Source organism: Musca vetustissima, unplaced genomic scaffold (assembly GCF_032173495.1).
Source record: "Musca vetustissima isolate MV318-11 ecotype Yass unplaced genomic scaffold, APGP_CSIRO_Mvet_v1 utg12350, whole genome shotgun sequence".
In the NCBI taxonomy this organism is placed as follows: domain Eukaryota; kingdom Metazoa; phylum Arthropoda; class Insecta; order Diptera; family Muscidae; genus Musca; species Musca vetustissima.
Genome location: NW_026879966.1, coordinates 250,155 through 263,744, shown reverse-complemented (window position 1 = coordinate 263,744; position 13,590 = coordinate 250,155). Strand labels below are relative to the sequence as shown.

The 13,590-nt window shown below is 33.8% G+C and overlaps 1 protein-coding gene across 1 annotated transcript in view; it reads left to right on the top strand.

Annotated features, from left to right (window-relative positions):
* Nucleotides 1-9,609: 9,609 nt before the first annotated feature.
* The window catches only part of LOC133325218 (fasciclin-3), a 64,963-nt gene continuing 60,982 nt past the window's right edge, over nt 9,610-13,590 (top strand). The window contains exons 1-4 of the mRNA XM_061534000.1: nt 9,610-9,692; nt 11,581-11,918; nt 12,016-12,363; nt 12,455-12,889. Of these exons, the coding sequence (XP_061389984.1) occupies nt 9,610-9,692; nt 11,581-11,918; nt 12,016-12,363; nt 12,455-12,889 (1,204 nt within the window). The remainder of the gene's footprint in view (nt 9,693-11,580; nt 11,919-12,015; nt 12,364-12,454; nt 12,890-13,590) is intronic.

Here is a 13,590-nt window from a genome sequence, read left to right as displayed (position 1 = left end):
ATATAAAATTTTTGATTTTCAGTGGTTAGTAAAACTTATTGTAAAAAAAAATTTGACATCATTACAACATTGGAAAACATTACACCATTTTAGCTAATTTTGCGTATGCTGATATCTTAGATTATATTCAAACTCCATTGGATCGAAAATATAATGACTGATTTGTAGCGTCAGAGTTACTGTACTTACTGGCAGTTGGCACTTCCCATTATTAACTTTTAAATTGCAAATATTGCCACATTTTAAAATAAATTGCACTTAAAAAAAAGATATTTTGCGACATCATAAGCCGTAAAACACACACAATTGCGTGTGGTGTATAGCCAGACGTCCGGATTTTTTCAAAATTGAAATGCGTGCAGACATTAAAATTCTAGACAGACTGGAAAGATAAGCAATGCTGAAAAAAATATTTTACAATTACATTTTCAAATCTGGATAGCTCTTTGGTGCAAGGAACTAGATAGTTGCACTAATATTTTTAAGGAACCATTAGGAGAATTTTAAGGTTGAATTTTTAATAGATGTTCTTTAAATGACCCATTATAGACCCTGTACAAGGGACTGTAAGGGGTCTAGTTGACATATGTAGACATAAGTAGATGGGTCCCGGCTTTGCATATCAGCGGAGGAGGAGAAATTATTTCAACGTGATTGTCGAATATGCGTAAAAAGAGGCTTACATTCCCTTGCAGATGGAAAGCACCCGAAACAAAATAGGAATGGCACCATCATGAGGCAACACTGATTTAGCAAAGACCCCAACCACGGTTATTTAAGAGTTTGTGTTTTCTAGTCAACAATAGATGACAGTCCCTTCACTCAGGCCAATAATCTGCACAGCTGGAACAACGAAATAAACACTACTACTAATCGAGTGAAATGGAGAGTACTTTTGGAAAGTTCTAATACAATTTTAAAATTTATAAGGATTTTCGTTGGTTTTGAAGACCATTTAAGCGTGGAATAAAAATTATTCTTATGGCCCTAGAAGATGATTTTGTTAAAAAATATAGATGTCTACTAATAATAATGTTTAGGGAATTTTACAGCGAGGATTTTTGAAATATATTTTGTGTGTGTGTGTTTTTATATAAAGGCTAATAAAGCGTTTTTATAAATATTTTAGAATGAACCATCACAGCGTGGTTAATTATTTAGTTATCAGACCCTGGATTTACCAATATGACCTTTTGAAGGGCCACATCAGACATTGGATTTGTCAAAGAAGGTTTTTGCCGGGCAAATAGATATGTTATTGAATTTTAAACATATTGGTTTTTATGTTAAATATTCATCAAAAGAAACGTTCCCCAATAATTGAATTAATATTAAAAACTCATGTTAGTAGCATGCCAACAATAGTCACTTTACCCTATGGCGGTAGCATACAATTAGATGGTCCAACAACATAATGATGGTCAACATGGAAACGGCAATGCAAAAAAAAAGAAAATATAAAGAAAAAGGAATTGAAAAATCCATTGCATTCATTGATATGTACACGACTATGTATGTAGGTATGTAGCCATGGTTGGTTTTAAAGTAACATGTCCATATCTCCGGTTACATCTTCAGCCAAACACCGACTTCCTTCCTTGCATGATGTTGGTAAAGTGCACTAGAATTCGTTTTTTTTTTCGCAGAACATTTAAGAAAACAAACAAAGAGAGAGCAAAATGTAAACAAACATTAGAGAAAATGGAAAAGACGATGGAAAGCAACGCAATGGAATAAAAACACAATTGTTAACGACTTTAACATTTAACAAAGATTTGTTATTTTTTGCCTGCTGTTGTTTTTCTCTTGTACACCATTTCACTTGCAAACGATTTTTCTTAAATTCACATGAAAATGTTTTGTTTAAATTATTCTTTTTTTAATACTTTCCTTTAGTTTGGAGTTTTGGGTAAAAATGATAAGCATACATGTTAAATTTTTAACATTTCCGATATTTATATAAAAATTATGATCATGTGAAATATATATCCACTTATGATCCTATCCTATGGGAATGGTTTGAAATATGAACCCGATAGCTTCCCCTATCTAGCACTTCTACTCAAGTAAACACTAGTTACTCAAAATTTTTTGTTTACTTTCATTTTTACTCCACCTGCAGCTGTTCTCTGTTATTTACAATCATCACCAATAATAAAAATTAAATATCCTTGAGAAGTGGATCTAATGAAAATATAGCCTTTAGCAATTGTTTCCCAAATGAATGGCAACGGTAAGCAATAAGATGCGAGTTCTTCCATACCACAGAATACCGCTTAAAAGAGCAATCAAGTGTTATTTGAGCGAAATGTTTCACAGATATATGAGCTGTGCTAAATATTATTTCCCGCTAAATGGTACTTTGAAATTTCTTAGAAATAAGCTGTGCAATGGATACATCATTTGTTCGTTCACTGGAAAATAGAATAAAATTTAATAAACCCAGATTTAAATAGGATCTTCATGTGTAGGTAGCAGTAGATGGATTTGAAAAAGCAAAATTCAAAATAGAATTTTTTTCTATGACGAGAATGTGAAAACTTGATGCTGGCAATTAATATTCTAAGAATTATTTTTTTGGTTGACAAATGGAACTTGATGTGTTTGTGGGTGTGCTGAAAAATACTTATGATATTTAAGAATGTCTAATGTCGTTTATAGACAAATTGTGTTGTGATTTTTTTAAACAAGTGTATTCGTGATTTTTTTAAGTATATTTAATATTTATTTTTACAACAACATTTTTTAAGTATCAATACAACTATAACCGTGAATTTGTATTCCCGTTTTTCTTTGAGTATAATGAAGGTTTTAACCATATTTAACAACCGACAGGGTATGATTGTATATTTGGGACTCATTTAAGGGGACCCCCCCCCCCAATTCTCAAGATAATTTTTTTTTTTTGATTTAATTAATTCAAGAATGTCCCTACAAAATTTCAAGTGAAAATCTCAAGAACTCTTGAAAATATAGCCGATTTATTGTGTCAGCATCAAGTGACGGCTAAAGGGCTTCTCAAACTTTAAACGCGTTTTTCTCTTTTGCGAATGGCGGGCACGATAATTCTAAAACTAATAACCCAATCGATTCCAAATTTGTACACGTTTCTCTGTGAGGGTATAGCTATCGTATGAACTAGGATAAAGCCAATCGGTGAAGATCTTCCTTATTTTTTAACTTGGTTTTTGGCAAAAAATCGGCGATTTTCCAAAAATATTTTTTCAAAGGTCCGCCATTTTGTTAATTTTAGAGCGAAGTCAATAATCCTTGTTCATTCGAGAGCCAGATTCGGATTCCGATGTTCCAGTGAGGAGTTATCATGCCCGCCATCAAAAACAAGGACTTTTCTTTAATTACAAAAACAACAACAAAACAATAACAACAATTTTTTGTAAATTATTTTTCTTCTCTTTTAAATCTTCAAATCTATATGTGCAAAGTTACAAACCTTAACAAGCATTGGTATTGATTTACCAGCCCATTGAAAATCTTGAAAAATTAAAATCGTGAAATGGGGGGGGGGTGTCCCTTAATATAAAATGGAGATGTTAGCCTCTTTTAAGACAAATTAGAAAAACAACTTTGAAATATTTTTTCGTCCTTTGCTTGTATTCGAGCCTGAGAACCCTGCGACACCATAGCCCCTAAATCAATGTCCATTGGCATTTTGAAGTATTAACTGTAGAACAAAATTTAAAAGATTACTCTTAATTTTTTGATATGTTGAAGTTCGAATATCTGTAATTTGGTATTTTCTCAGAGCATAAACAATCTACTAGAATGACATAGGACATAGGTCCCAACTCATTTAAGGTATTTTAAATTCGCAGCACATGGCGGAAATCAAATTTTAAAATTTGATTTTTTTAAAGACTCTAAACAGGAATCACCACAAAGAGAAGCGTTGATTTAAAAAAATCAATGGCCCCCGATTTTTTTTTTAATTTTTAAACTTCTGATTTTTTATACATTTCAATTCCCAACAAACTATTTCTCACAATAATAAACACCAAAATTTCTTAAATTTACAACAAGTAATTAATATTAAATCTTTATGAGTTTAGCAATTAATATCCTTTGCCAAACATATTTCCCCTAATAACAACATCCAGCAGTTGACAGCCAACAACTGGACAAAGAATGGTCATTTATTTTGTTTCTTTTGACCCATCCCTCCTCTCTCTCTTCTTCACATAGGAATTTCCAAATAACAGTACATGGAAATGGGAAACTATTTGGTGTGTTTAATGTTTCCATAAATAAATTAATGTTTCCACTCTACACTACCAGCTAAGCTCTCGGTCATATCCATCAGCAGCAGCTAGATTTTCACGAAAGAAAACAAGGGAATGCCATTATAGTTTTGCTTCGTGAAATATTATGGATTATTATGAGCCTCTATTGTTAAAATCAATCATTGTAGCGTTCATAATGTTGACCCAATTCCATAGAAAAACTATTCGTTGTTTTTCGGGACATCGGAGTAGCTTTCATAGCCAGCTGTTATTTGTTACTTGGTAGGAAACAAAGTGGAATAAGAAAATCGGATAAAACAGAGGCGTAGCAGGATAACAGGTCCAATAGAATAAAAATTAATTAGGATATAATTCGAAAGAATTTTAATGGTACACATGTTTCAACTAGCCTATTATTTTACTCACTATATCATAGTGACTGTTGCATACTTTTAGGCGTTATATATTAACAGATGGAAATGTAAACAAATAATATACACTAACAATTAAGCCCATATGAATTCGAAATATAGTTGTTATATAATCATTAATTAGTTGAAAATATATATATTTTTGATCTACTCGAAATAATTACAATTGGTATGTGAAATCGTAAAGAAGCTCAAATAAATTATAAAGTAATGTATACTTCTAAGATCATATCGTCTAACCCTGTAGCCTAGGCAGTAAAAATTTACCAACTGACTAAAAACTATAAGCACCACAATCATTTTTTAAAAGAAGAATACAATGGAAATGAAATATGTGGTCTTATATTAAGTGCCTACCTACGTTCCTGTCATAGTAGCTTCCTGCTTAATATGGTTGTCTTCTTTTTCATCCTTCTTGTCCTACTCAAATTTCCAGTGAATAATTATGCTCAGTTTTTGTCATTGTCGTTCGTTGTTGGCCACTTTTTCGTTCTTTGTCGAATTTAATTGTATACATTTCTAATTAATACGACCTTATTTGCTAATGTTTTATGATGTACAAAAACGAGCAACAAAAAATGGCAATTTTCTTTCAACATTAACATTCGCCAGAGCATTACCATTTTTCAACATCACTTGTCCTCAATTAATGGACATTTCAATATATTATTGCTTTTTGAATATTGGTTATTTGAAAGCAGAAATGGTCTGTTTAATGTGCGAAGAGGGAAAGTTAGAATAAAAGGGAAAGCATAGAACTAATTGATGAACATATTTTATAGATTTTTATGAAAAAAAAAATATTGCTGACAAATTGGCTTATATAAGTTTTTTTGCACTAAATATGTCATATAAGCTAGGGCTTAATATGTACAAGTCCTTGAACAGCATTTAGCACCTTGTGCCATAGTTCACTGTTTTAAGGGCAATACAAGTGATTTAGAATAAAAAAAGCCAATTCGTATTGATACAATAATTATTCCTCTACCTCACAATAAGCAGTACTATATCAGTTTGGAAATATTTAATTATACGCTACACAACTATGTTGTCAGGATTTTATAGCGTTATGTGGCCCCAAGAGTTTGTAATGCTGCGAAATATTGATCTTAGGCCCACCATTTAGTATAACGACTGTCAAATCTCGACTAGCTGAGTAGATCCGGACATGTATGTCCGTTCATTATACAAGCCACAGTTATGAACGTAGGACGGGTTCTGACCGAAGAAGACCTCTATTGATATTGTGAAGATTCGTTAATATTTAGGTGATGAAATAGACCAAAAACTTTATTTTGGTCCGTTTTTCTAGTCGCTGTAGAGGCCACAATTATGACCGGACCATCACGAAATATTACAAAGAGAAAGGTGCATGACCATACAATAACCAAATGGACTAATACTTTCGTGCGAAAGATTAAAAAAAAAATGTTTTCAAAGTCGTATATATGTACTACTGGATGATATAAACCCAAGAACTTGATAGTATATCCAAGAGGAAATACCAATTATAGTGACGTTTCTTCTCGGAAGTGGGAGTTATAGTTAAATATTTACAGGTGTCTACGTATTCCGATATTATTTAGTAACCCATTACCACACTAGAGGACGAAAATATAGCGCTGATCACTATGGAATTTTACATGGAGTTCCGGTTAGGGTCAAGGACGACGCCTATAATTTTGGATAATAATCAGATGATATTTCGGGGATGAAATGGGCCGAAAACTTTCTTGCCTTTTTTCTAGCAACTCTAAACACCACAATTTTAAGCCGAACATCACAAAATGTACATGGTAAAGCGGTCTGACTAACTAATTTTTTGTATAAGCTATCGAAGTCGTGTAGGGTATCAACACTGTTTAGACCCTACACAACTATGTTGTCAGGGTATTATATCGTCATATCTCGACTAACTGAGTTGATCTAGACATGTGTGTCCGTCCGTCCGTCTGTCCATTATAATTTGTAAACACTATAAAGGCTACAGTTATGGACCAATCTTCATGAAATTTTGCATGTAGAATGGGTTTGGCCCAATGAAGACCCCTATTTTTTGGTAAAGATCGGTTAATATTTAGGGGATGAAATGGACCACATACTTACTTTTTGTCGTTTTTTCTGGTCGCTCCAGAGGCCGAAGTTATGGTCCGATCATCGTGAAATTTTACATGGAGAAGGGGATCGGGCCAAAGAATAAGCATGCCTGTTTTGATACAGATCGATCTATATTTAGCGGGTCAAATGTACCCTGACTTTTGGTATTTTCTCAGAGCATAAACAATCTACTAGAATGACATAGGACATAGGACCCAACTCATTTAAGGTATTTTAAATTCGCAGCACATGGCGGAAATCAAATTTTAAAATTTGATTTTTTTAAAGACTCTAAACAGGAATCACCACAAAGAGAAGCGTGGATTTAAAAAAATCAATGGCCCCCGATTTTTTTTAATTTTTAAACTTCTGATTTTGTATACATTTCAATTCCCAACAAACTATTTCTCACAATAATAAACACCAAAATTTCTTAAATTTACAACAAGTAATTAATATTAAATCTTTATGACTTTTGTGTGAAAAAAATATATTCTGGGGCGTATATACTTCCTCCTGAAGGACATATACCCGAGAAGTTGATAGTATATCCAAGAGGAGTTGTTGACCTTCGTATTGAATTATGTGGCTGTATGTACTCTGATGTGGGAGTTATACGTATTTAGGTAAAGGTGACTATGTGCATTGTATTACTATTACTCCATTAGAGGACGGAAATGTCGCGCTGATCGCTTCGAAATTGTACATGAAATTCCGAATATGGTCAAGGGCGTCGCCTATAGTTTTCGGTGAAGTTGAGATTTCATCCATGGGGTGCAAAAAACCGAAAACTTTAAACTTGTCAGATTTTCTAGTCGCTCTAAAGGAAATTAGTATATACAAAACATCACATATTTTACAAGGTGAAGGGGATCTGACCAAATACATAGAGCGGCTTTTTAGATGATGATCGGTCAATATTCCGAGGGTCAAATCACCAAAACCTAATGTGACCAATTTTTTTGTTTTATGGCGTAAGAATTTACTTCAAAAAACATGTTTGGAAAATAAAAGTGGAGTTGTTGATCTATAATCGGTAAAAAGTAACACGAAATGTTGCCCAGGCTCAGAATATAGAACCGCAGAAAGTTTGCTTTTCGTGGTAGTTGTGTAGGGTATCACATGGTCGCCCCTTCCGACTATACTGCTCCGCTCACTGGTTTTTTATTTACATTTTTAACCAATTAATGTTCAGTCACATTTTTGTAGCATATTCGAAAAACTTAGGACAACTTTGTAATCAGAAATATATGTCCAGGTTTTGCGTAGCCCTTCTTTTAATTTTATTATTTTTAAATCATTTTTTCACCGAAGAGACCGAAATTTGACATACCGTCCTTTACAGGTTCATATACATTCATGTGAAAATTATAAGTATAAGTATATACAGAATATTATAAGTATTGGTCATTGTTTTGAAATATCCCTCTATGAATGTCCCGCCCCATATATGTAATTTGACATTTTGGGTCTTTTAGGGTGTAATTTTTATTTTTATTTGTTTATTTATCTATTTTTTTTTTTTTTTTTTTTTTTTGAAAATATCGATTGGAAATATGTATTTAGCTTCCACATATCGCCTATATAAATAAATAAAACAATACCTCCCCATTTCCGGAACTTAGTCACATTTTCCAAACGAAGTGGTTGCTTATAGTTGTTTCATATTCCCAATTTATAATGACGTAGTTTATAGAAAGGTTCCGATCTATACAAGGGATTCCGTTGGAATGTTTTCACTACAATAAGTTTCCTCGGGAAGATTTTTTCCTAAAACAAAAAAAATGCCAGTCGAATTATGTCAAATTTTGCTTCCAAGCAGACAGTCATCATTTAAGGGAACCCCCCATTCTCGATTTTTTTTAAGATTTTAACTCCCCGAGAAACGTGTCAATATTTGGAACCGATAGGATTTCCGCCATTCGCAAAACACTGTTTCGAGAAAAATGTGTTTAAAGTTAGAGAATCACTCTTGTCGTCAGTTGATGCTGACACAATAAATCGGCTATATCTTCAAAAGTTCTTGAAATTTTCACTTGAAATTTTGTAGGGACATTCTAGAATTAGAGTAGATTCGAATTAAATCAAAAAAATTGTACTTTTTATGTGGCCGTTTGGAAAACTCAAAAACATACTCATTATTGAAGTGCATATACCCATTCAATTATGGATTGGACTTGTTATACACTTCCAATACTTTCCTGTCTAATTCAATCAATTTTCAAACTATTATTCTATCGAAATCCTTTGTTGTTGTATGTATGCATGCTATTGTTGCCTGCACTGAGACATCAAAGAATACATCATCATAGCTATTTTATTGTAAATGCAATCCATTCTTTCGGAAAAGTTCATTCATTAATCTTCATTAGAAACCATTTAACCAGGTGTTCGTTGAACATTCACGTTGCCGGTACAGTCAATGGCCAGGTGCTTTCAAACGATGTCTTTATTTCTTTAGAATATGGATGCAGCCGTAGTAGCGTTTATTCAAATTTATAGGGATGGCGTTCTAGGAAATTATGAATATCGGAGCGTATTTTGTTAAGTGGTAAAGGGTAGTTTTTATATTAAATTTTGACTTTTCATTTCGAGAATATTCAAATTTATAGGGATGGCGTTCTAGGAAATTATGAATATCGCCTCACCTTTGCTGTATTTTAGCCGTTTAATTTTTCAATAGAATTTCTGACATTTGATTATGTGTTCCAACGATTCGTCGTTATTTCGAAAATCCACATCTTCTTCTTATTGTTATTATTGTTTGTCCAAATGTGTTTACAGTATGCTTTTGAATGTTTTAAATAATATTACCATGACTATCCGACATTACAATATGCTCAATGGATGGATGGATTGAGGCTGCTGCTGCTGATGATGGTGGCAGTGACGATGAAGATGCTGGTGAACTGGATAGCTCTGGCTGGTTGGCATAATGTTTAATGAATTTCGATTAAGTGAAGTTTAATATAGTCACGGTATTTTCGCTGAACTGTATTCTGTTCATGTAAGGCAAATGGAGTTTCGTCTTTTTATTTTATTTTTGAAAAAGGGACAACGTGATAGGTTATGTTAAATGATTGATTTTTCATTTGGTATAAAGACGTGATTGACGCGGATGAAGTCTACGAACGCAGATTGATGAGGGCTTTAATTATTGTTAAAATGAAATTTTCTATAGAAATTAATTTCAGTTATTTGTTAAGAATGAAAGGTCTTCGTCTGCTGTAAATCATGAATCAATAGCAAATATTTAAAATAGATTTTGGGTATTTGGTAATAAAGATCTTAAGAAGAAAAGGTCTTAGGATGAGTCACGAATTTCAAAAAAAAAAAAAAGTGGAAGATAGAAGCGAATCAGAGGCTTCTATGACCATAAACATAAAACTGTAAATGTAATGTGTTCTATTATTAGACTCAAAATAAAGTTTGACTGTTGGAAGCACGTTCCCTATTCCACATCCAATCCCAATAATTTTGACAATAAATCGTAGAGACTAAGAGAAGCCATCAGGAAGGAAATCCAGAATTAATTCGACTTTTAGGAGTTTTAACCTGCCTCCTTCCCGATTCTTGAAAAGGGAAAAATATCACTGTAGAAAATGTTTATTTTGGCATAGTCTCTATATACAAATACTATCTCCATTTTCTACACTCCAGGATCGTGGATGATTATAGGCATCTTTATAGATCTATGTTTTGGTGGTCCTAGATATGACTACAACAAGCGAAGTGACTTAATTTGGCATTATGGGTTCCTGGATGCTGAAAATTTACAATGTGAGTTCATTTGTTGGCATAACCCTCATATAAGGGTATCGCCCAACTTAGCTTAGTTTATATATAGTTCGACATAGTAGAACTTAACTTAACATTTTTGTTCATATTATTTTTTTTTTGCGAAATTCATTTGCGCCGAGCTAATCTCAGAGATTTCATAAGATAATCATTACAAAGTGAAACTTTTTCAGTCCCCCCGGGACCTTGCTGACCTTATATAAACCATTAAATATGTCTATTGACATAACCTTCTGGACTAAAAGGGTTTAAACCTCGAACTTCAAGCCCCCATAATTATACTGATAATATTTCTGAGTAATGCAGCCTTCTGAGTTGTAAACAAAAATGTGAATTATTTGTGAAAAAAATCCTTTTTATTAATTGCCATCTGTTTCGAACTCAGAATTGAATACCGAAATTGTCGATTGCAAGTATCTGAAGGCATAGTGAGTTCTTATTATTTTTGAAGATTTTCTACAAAGTTATTCCTATCTATAACTAACTCCAACAATCTAACTTTAAATATTCACTAAATACTATTTGCTCGCAAATTCAATATTAGATATGAAGCGGAAAAGGAAGTAATCACTCAATTTCTAATAAACTTTAATTTACATTCCTCTGAGGGTGCAAATATTCACATAAGCACTTTGATTGTTCTGCATGTCGAACTGGTGCTTGAAGAGATTAATTGAACTTGCCGTGTGCAGCCATCCAGCCAGTCAGCCAGCCTGCCAACGAACCAGCCAGACAGACAGTCATACAATAAAGAATAAATGTGTGCACAGGTTGTACAACATTTTGCTGCAGTCAAACCTGCAACATTGTTTGCCACTCATTCACACAACAATTGAAATAAAGTTTTGCATTAAACACACACACACTCACACAAACACAAATACAATTTATAAACATTTGTGATTTTCCTTTCATTTCCTACTGCAGCAAACACTTGAAAGATATTCTGGCGCAGTTTTCCAACTAATTTTTCAATTTCCTTTCACAATTCAGCGTTTCTAATTTATTTTCTTGTTTCTGTATTTATTTTCAGATTCCGTGGCACGTGCCCAAGTCAATGTTGAACCCAATACAGCCGTACTCAATGAGGGTGATCCCACCGAATTGTTGTGCCGTTATGCCCATCATTCAATCACCTATTGTCGAATTGAAATCCCCGGAGAGCAGAAAGTTTTCAATTTATCGCCCGATTGGAATAAAACTCCCGGCTTTGAATATTTCGGACGAGGTTTGGCCAATGGTGAATGTGGTGTGAAAATCGCCCGTGTAAAGGCCATCAATAATGGCCAAGTTAAGTGCAATTTGGGCGTTGAGGGTGAAGAGTTGTCAGGCACCATTGATTTGGTTGTGGCATGTAAGTAATTGTTTTCTGTTTGTTTCGGCATTCTGCAGCCAAGTGTTCCGTATATTGAAAAGTTAATTTTTTCTTTATGATTTGGTTTTGTTTGCAGTACGCCCCAAACAACCCAGAATCGAGTTGATCACCAAACCCGACAATGATGGATATTTCAGTGAGGATGTAACATTCAAGGCACGTTGTATTGTGGAGGATGGTCGCCCCCATGCCAACATTACCTGGTATTTGGATAATGAGCCAGCCAATAAAAATGTCGGCAAAATGGACTATGTTCCCTCAAATCCCTCCAGCACTGGTTTGGAATTGACCACCACCGTTCAAACAATCAGCTGGATTTTGAGCCCAGAAGATAATGGTCGTCAGTTGATTTGCCGTTCTCATCATCAAACCGATCGTGATACAATGCCACCTCAGGAGGGTGCCTACCGTCTATTAGTGCGTTGTAAGTGGTTAAAGAAAATCTGAAACTCTTTCTTACATTTCCAATTTCACTTTGTAACCATAAACTCAACTTACCCCCTTTTTATTTTCAGATGCCCCTCTTCATCAAGATGATGTCTCTGTCTATGGCCTGTATTTGGAACAAACCGCCCGTGTTAACTTAACCATTCGTGCAAATCCCGCTCCCGTCATTGAATGGACCATTGACGGTGAAGTTATACCCCAAGGTGAAAAAAGTGGCCGTTTCTCAGTTTACGAACCTCAATTTTTGGGTAAAGATTTATACAATGTAACCATGCTGATTGCTGGCCTCACATTGGAGGATACAACAAAGACCTATACCATGAGAGCATCAAATGCTTTGGGTCACACCGATTATACAGTGCGTATTAGTTCGTCGGCAACACCACCAGCCAGTGGTTTGGAAATTGGTGCCATTGTTGGTATTGTTGTTGCTGTGGCTGTATTGATTTTGATTGTATTGCTGGTTGTATTTGCTCGTGCCACAGGAAGATGGTGTTTCGGAGGTAAGTTAAAAATTCGTAGCTACTTGTTTTGTTTTATGATATATGTAATGACATGTGTAATCTAACAAATTATTGTAGCTTTGTACTAAAACAAAAACATTTTTTTATAAAAATCATCATCATAGACGTTTGCTATATGATTTATTATAAGTCGTTTGAATATTCTAATTGACGGGTTTCTTTTATTTGCTTAAATAAACCACAAGAAATGATTAGCAGCGGAACTTCCCGATATGTTTTCGTGGTTCCCAAATGTAGTTTTGGGTTACCTGATGATTAAGATGACAAGGAATGTATGTGGGTCTTATGCCAGGCTTTGAACCGATTTCAAGCCAACGGAAACGGTTGCATTAGTTTCTGTTTATCCAACAATATATTAATATCGAAAGAATGTGAATGTGATTTTTGTAAACTATAAACAATTCTCAACAGTTCCAGGTGCTAGGTATAATACCTTTTAAATTTCCATCACTTTTTTAAAGATTGTTAATGTGTCGTCTGAGAAAATGGTGAGCTCTTAGAAAAGTAGGCAAATATTTCCCTATATTATTACGTTAGGGTTGATATTTCTCAGAATTCGGACAATTTCAATTTTATTATTCACAATATCAACAATTTGCTCCCATTTTTCAGACTTAAATGCAAAATAATTTACTTCTATTAATAAGCATTTTTCCATGTAACTTGAAAAACTCTGCAAC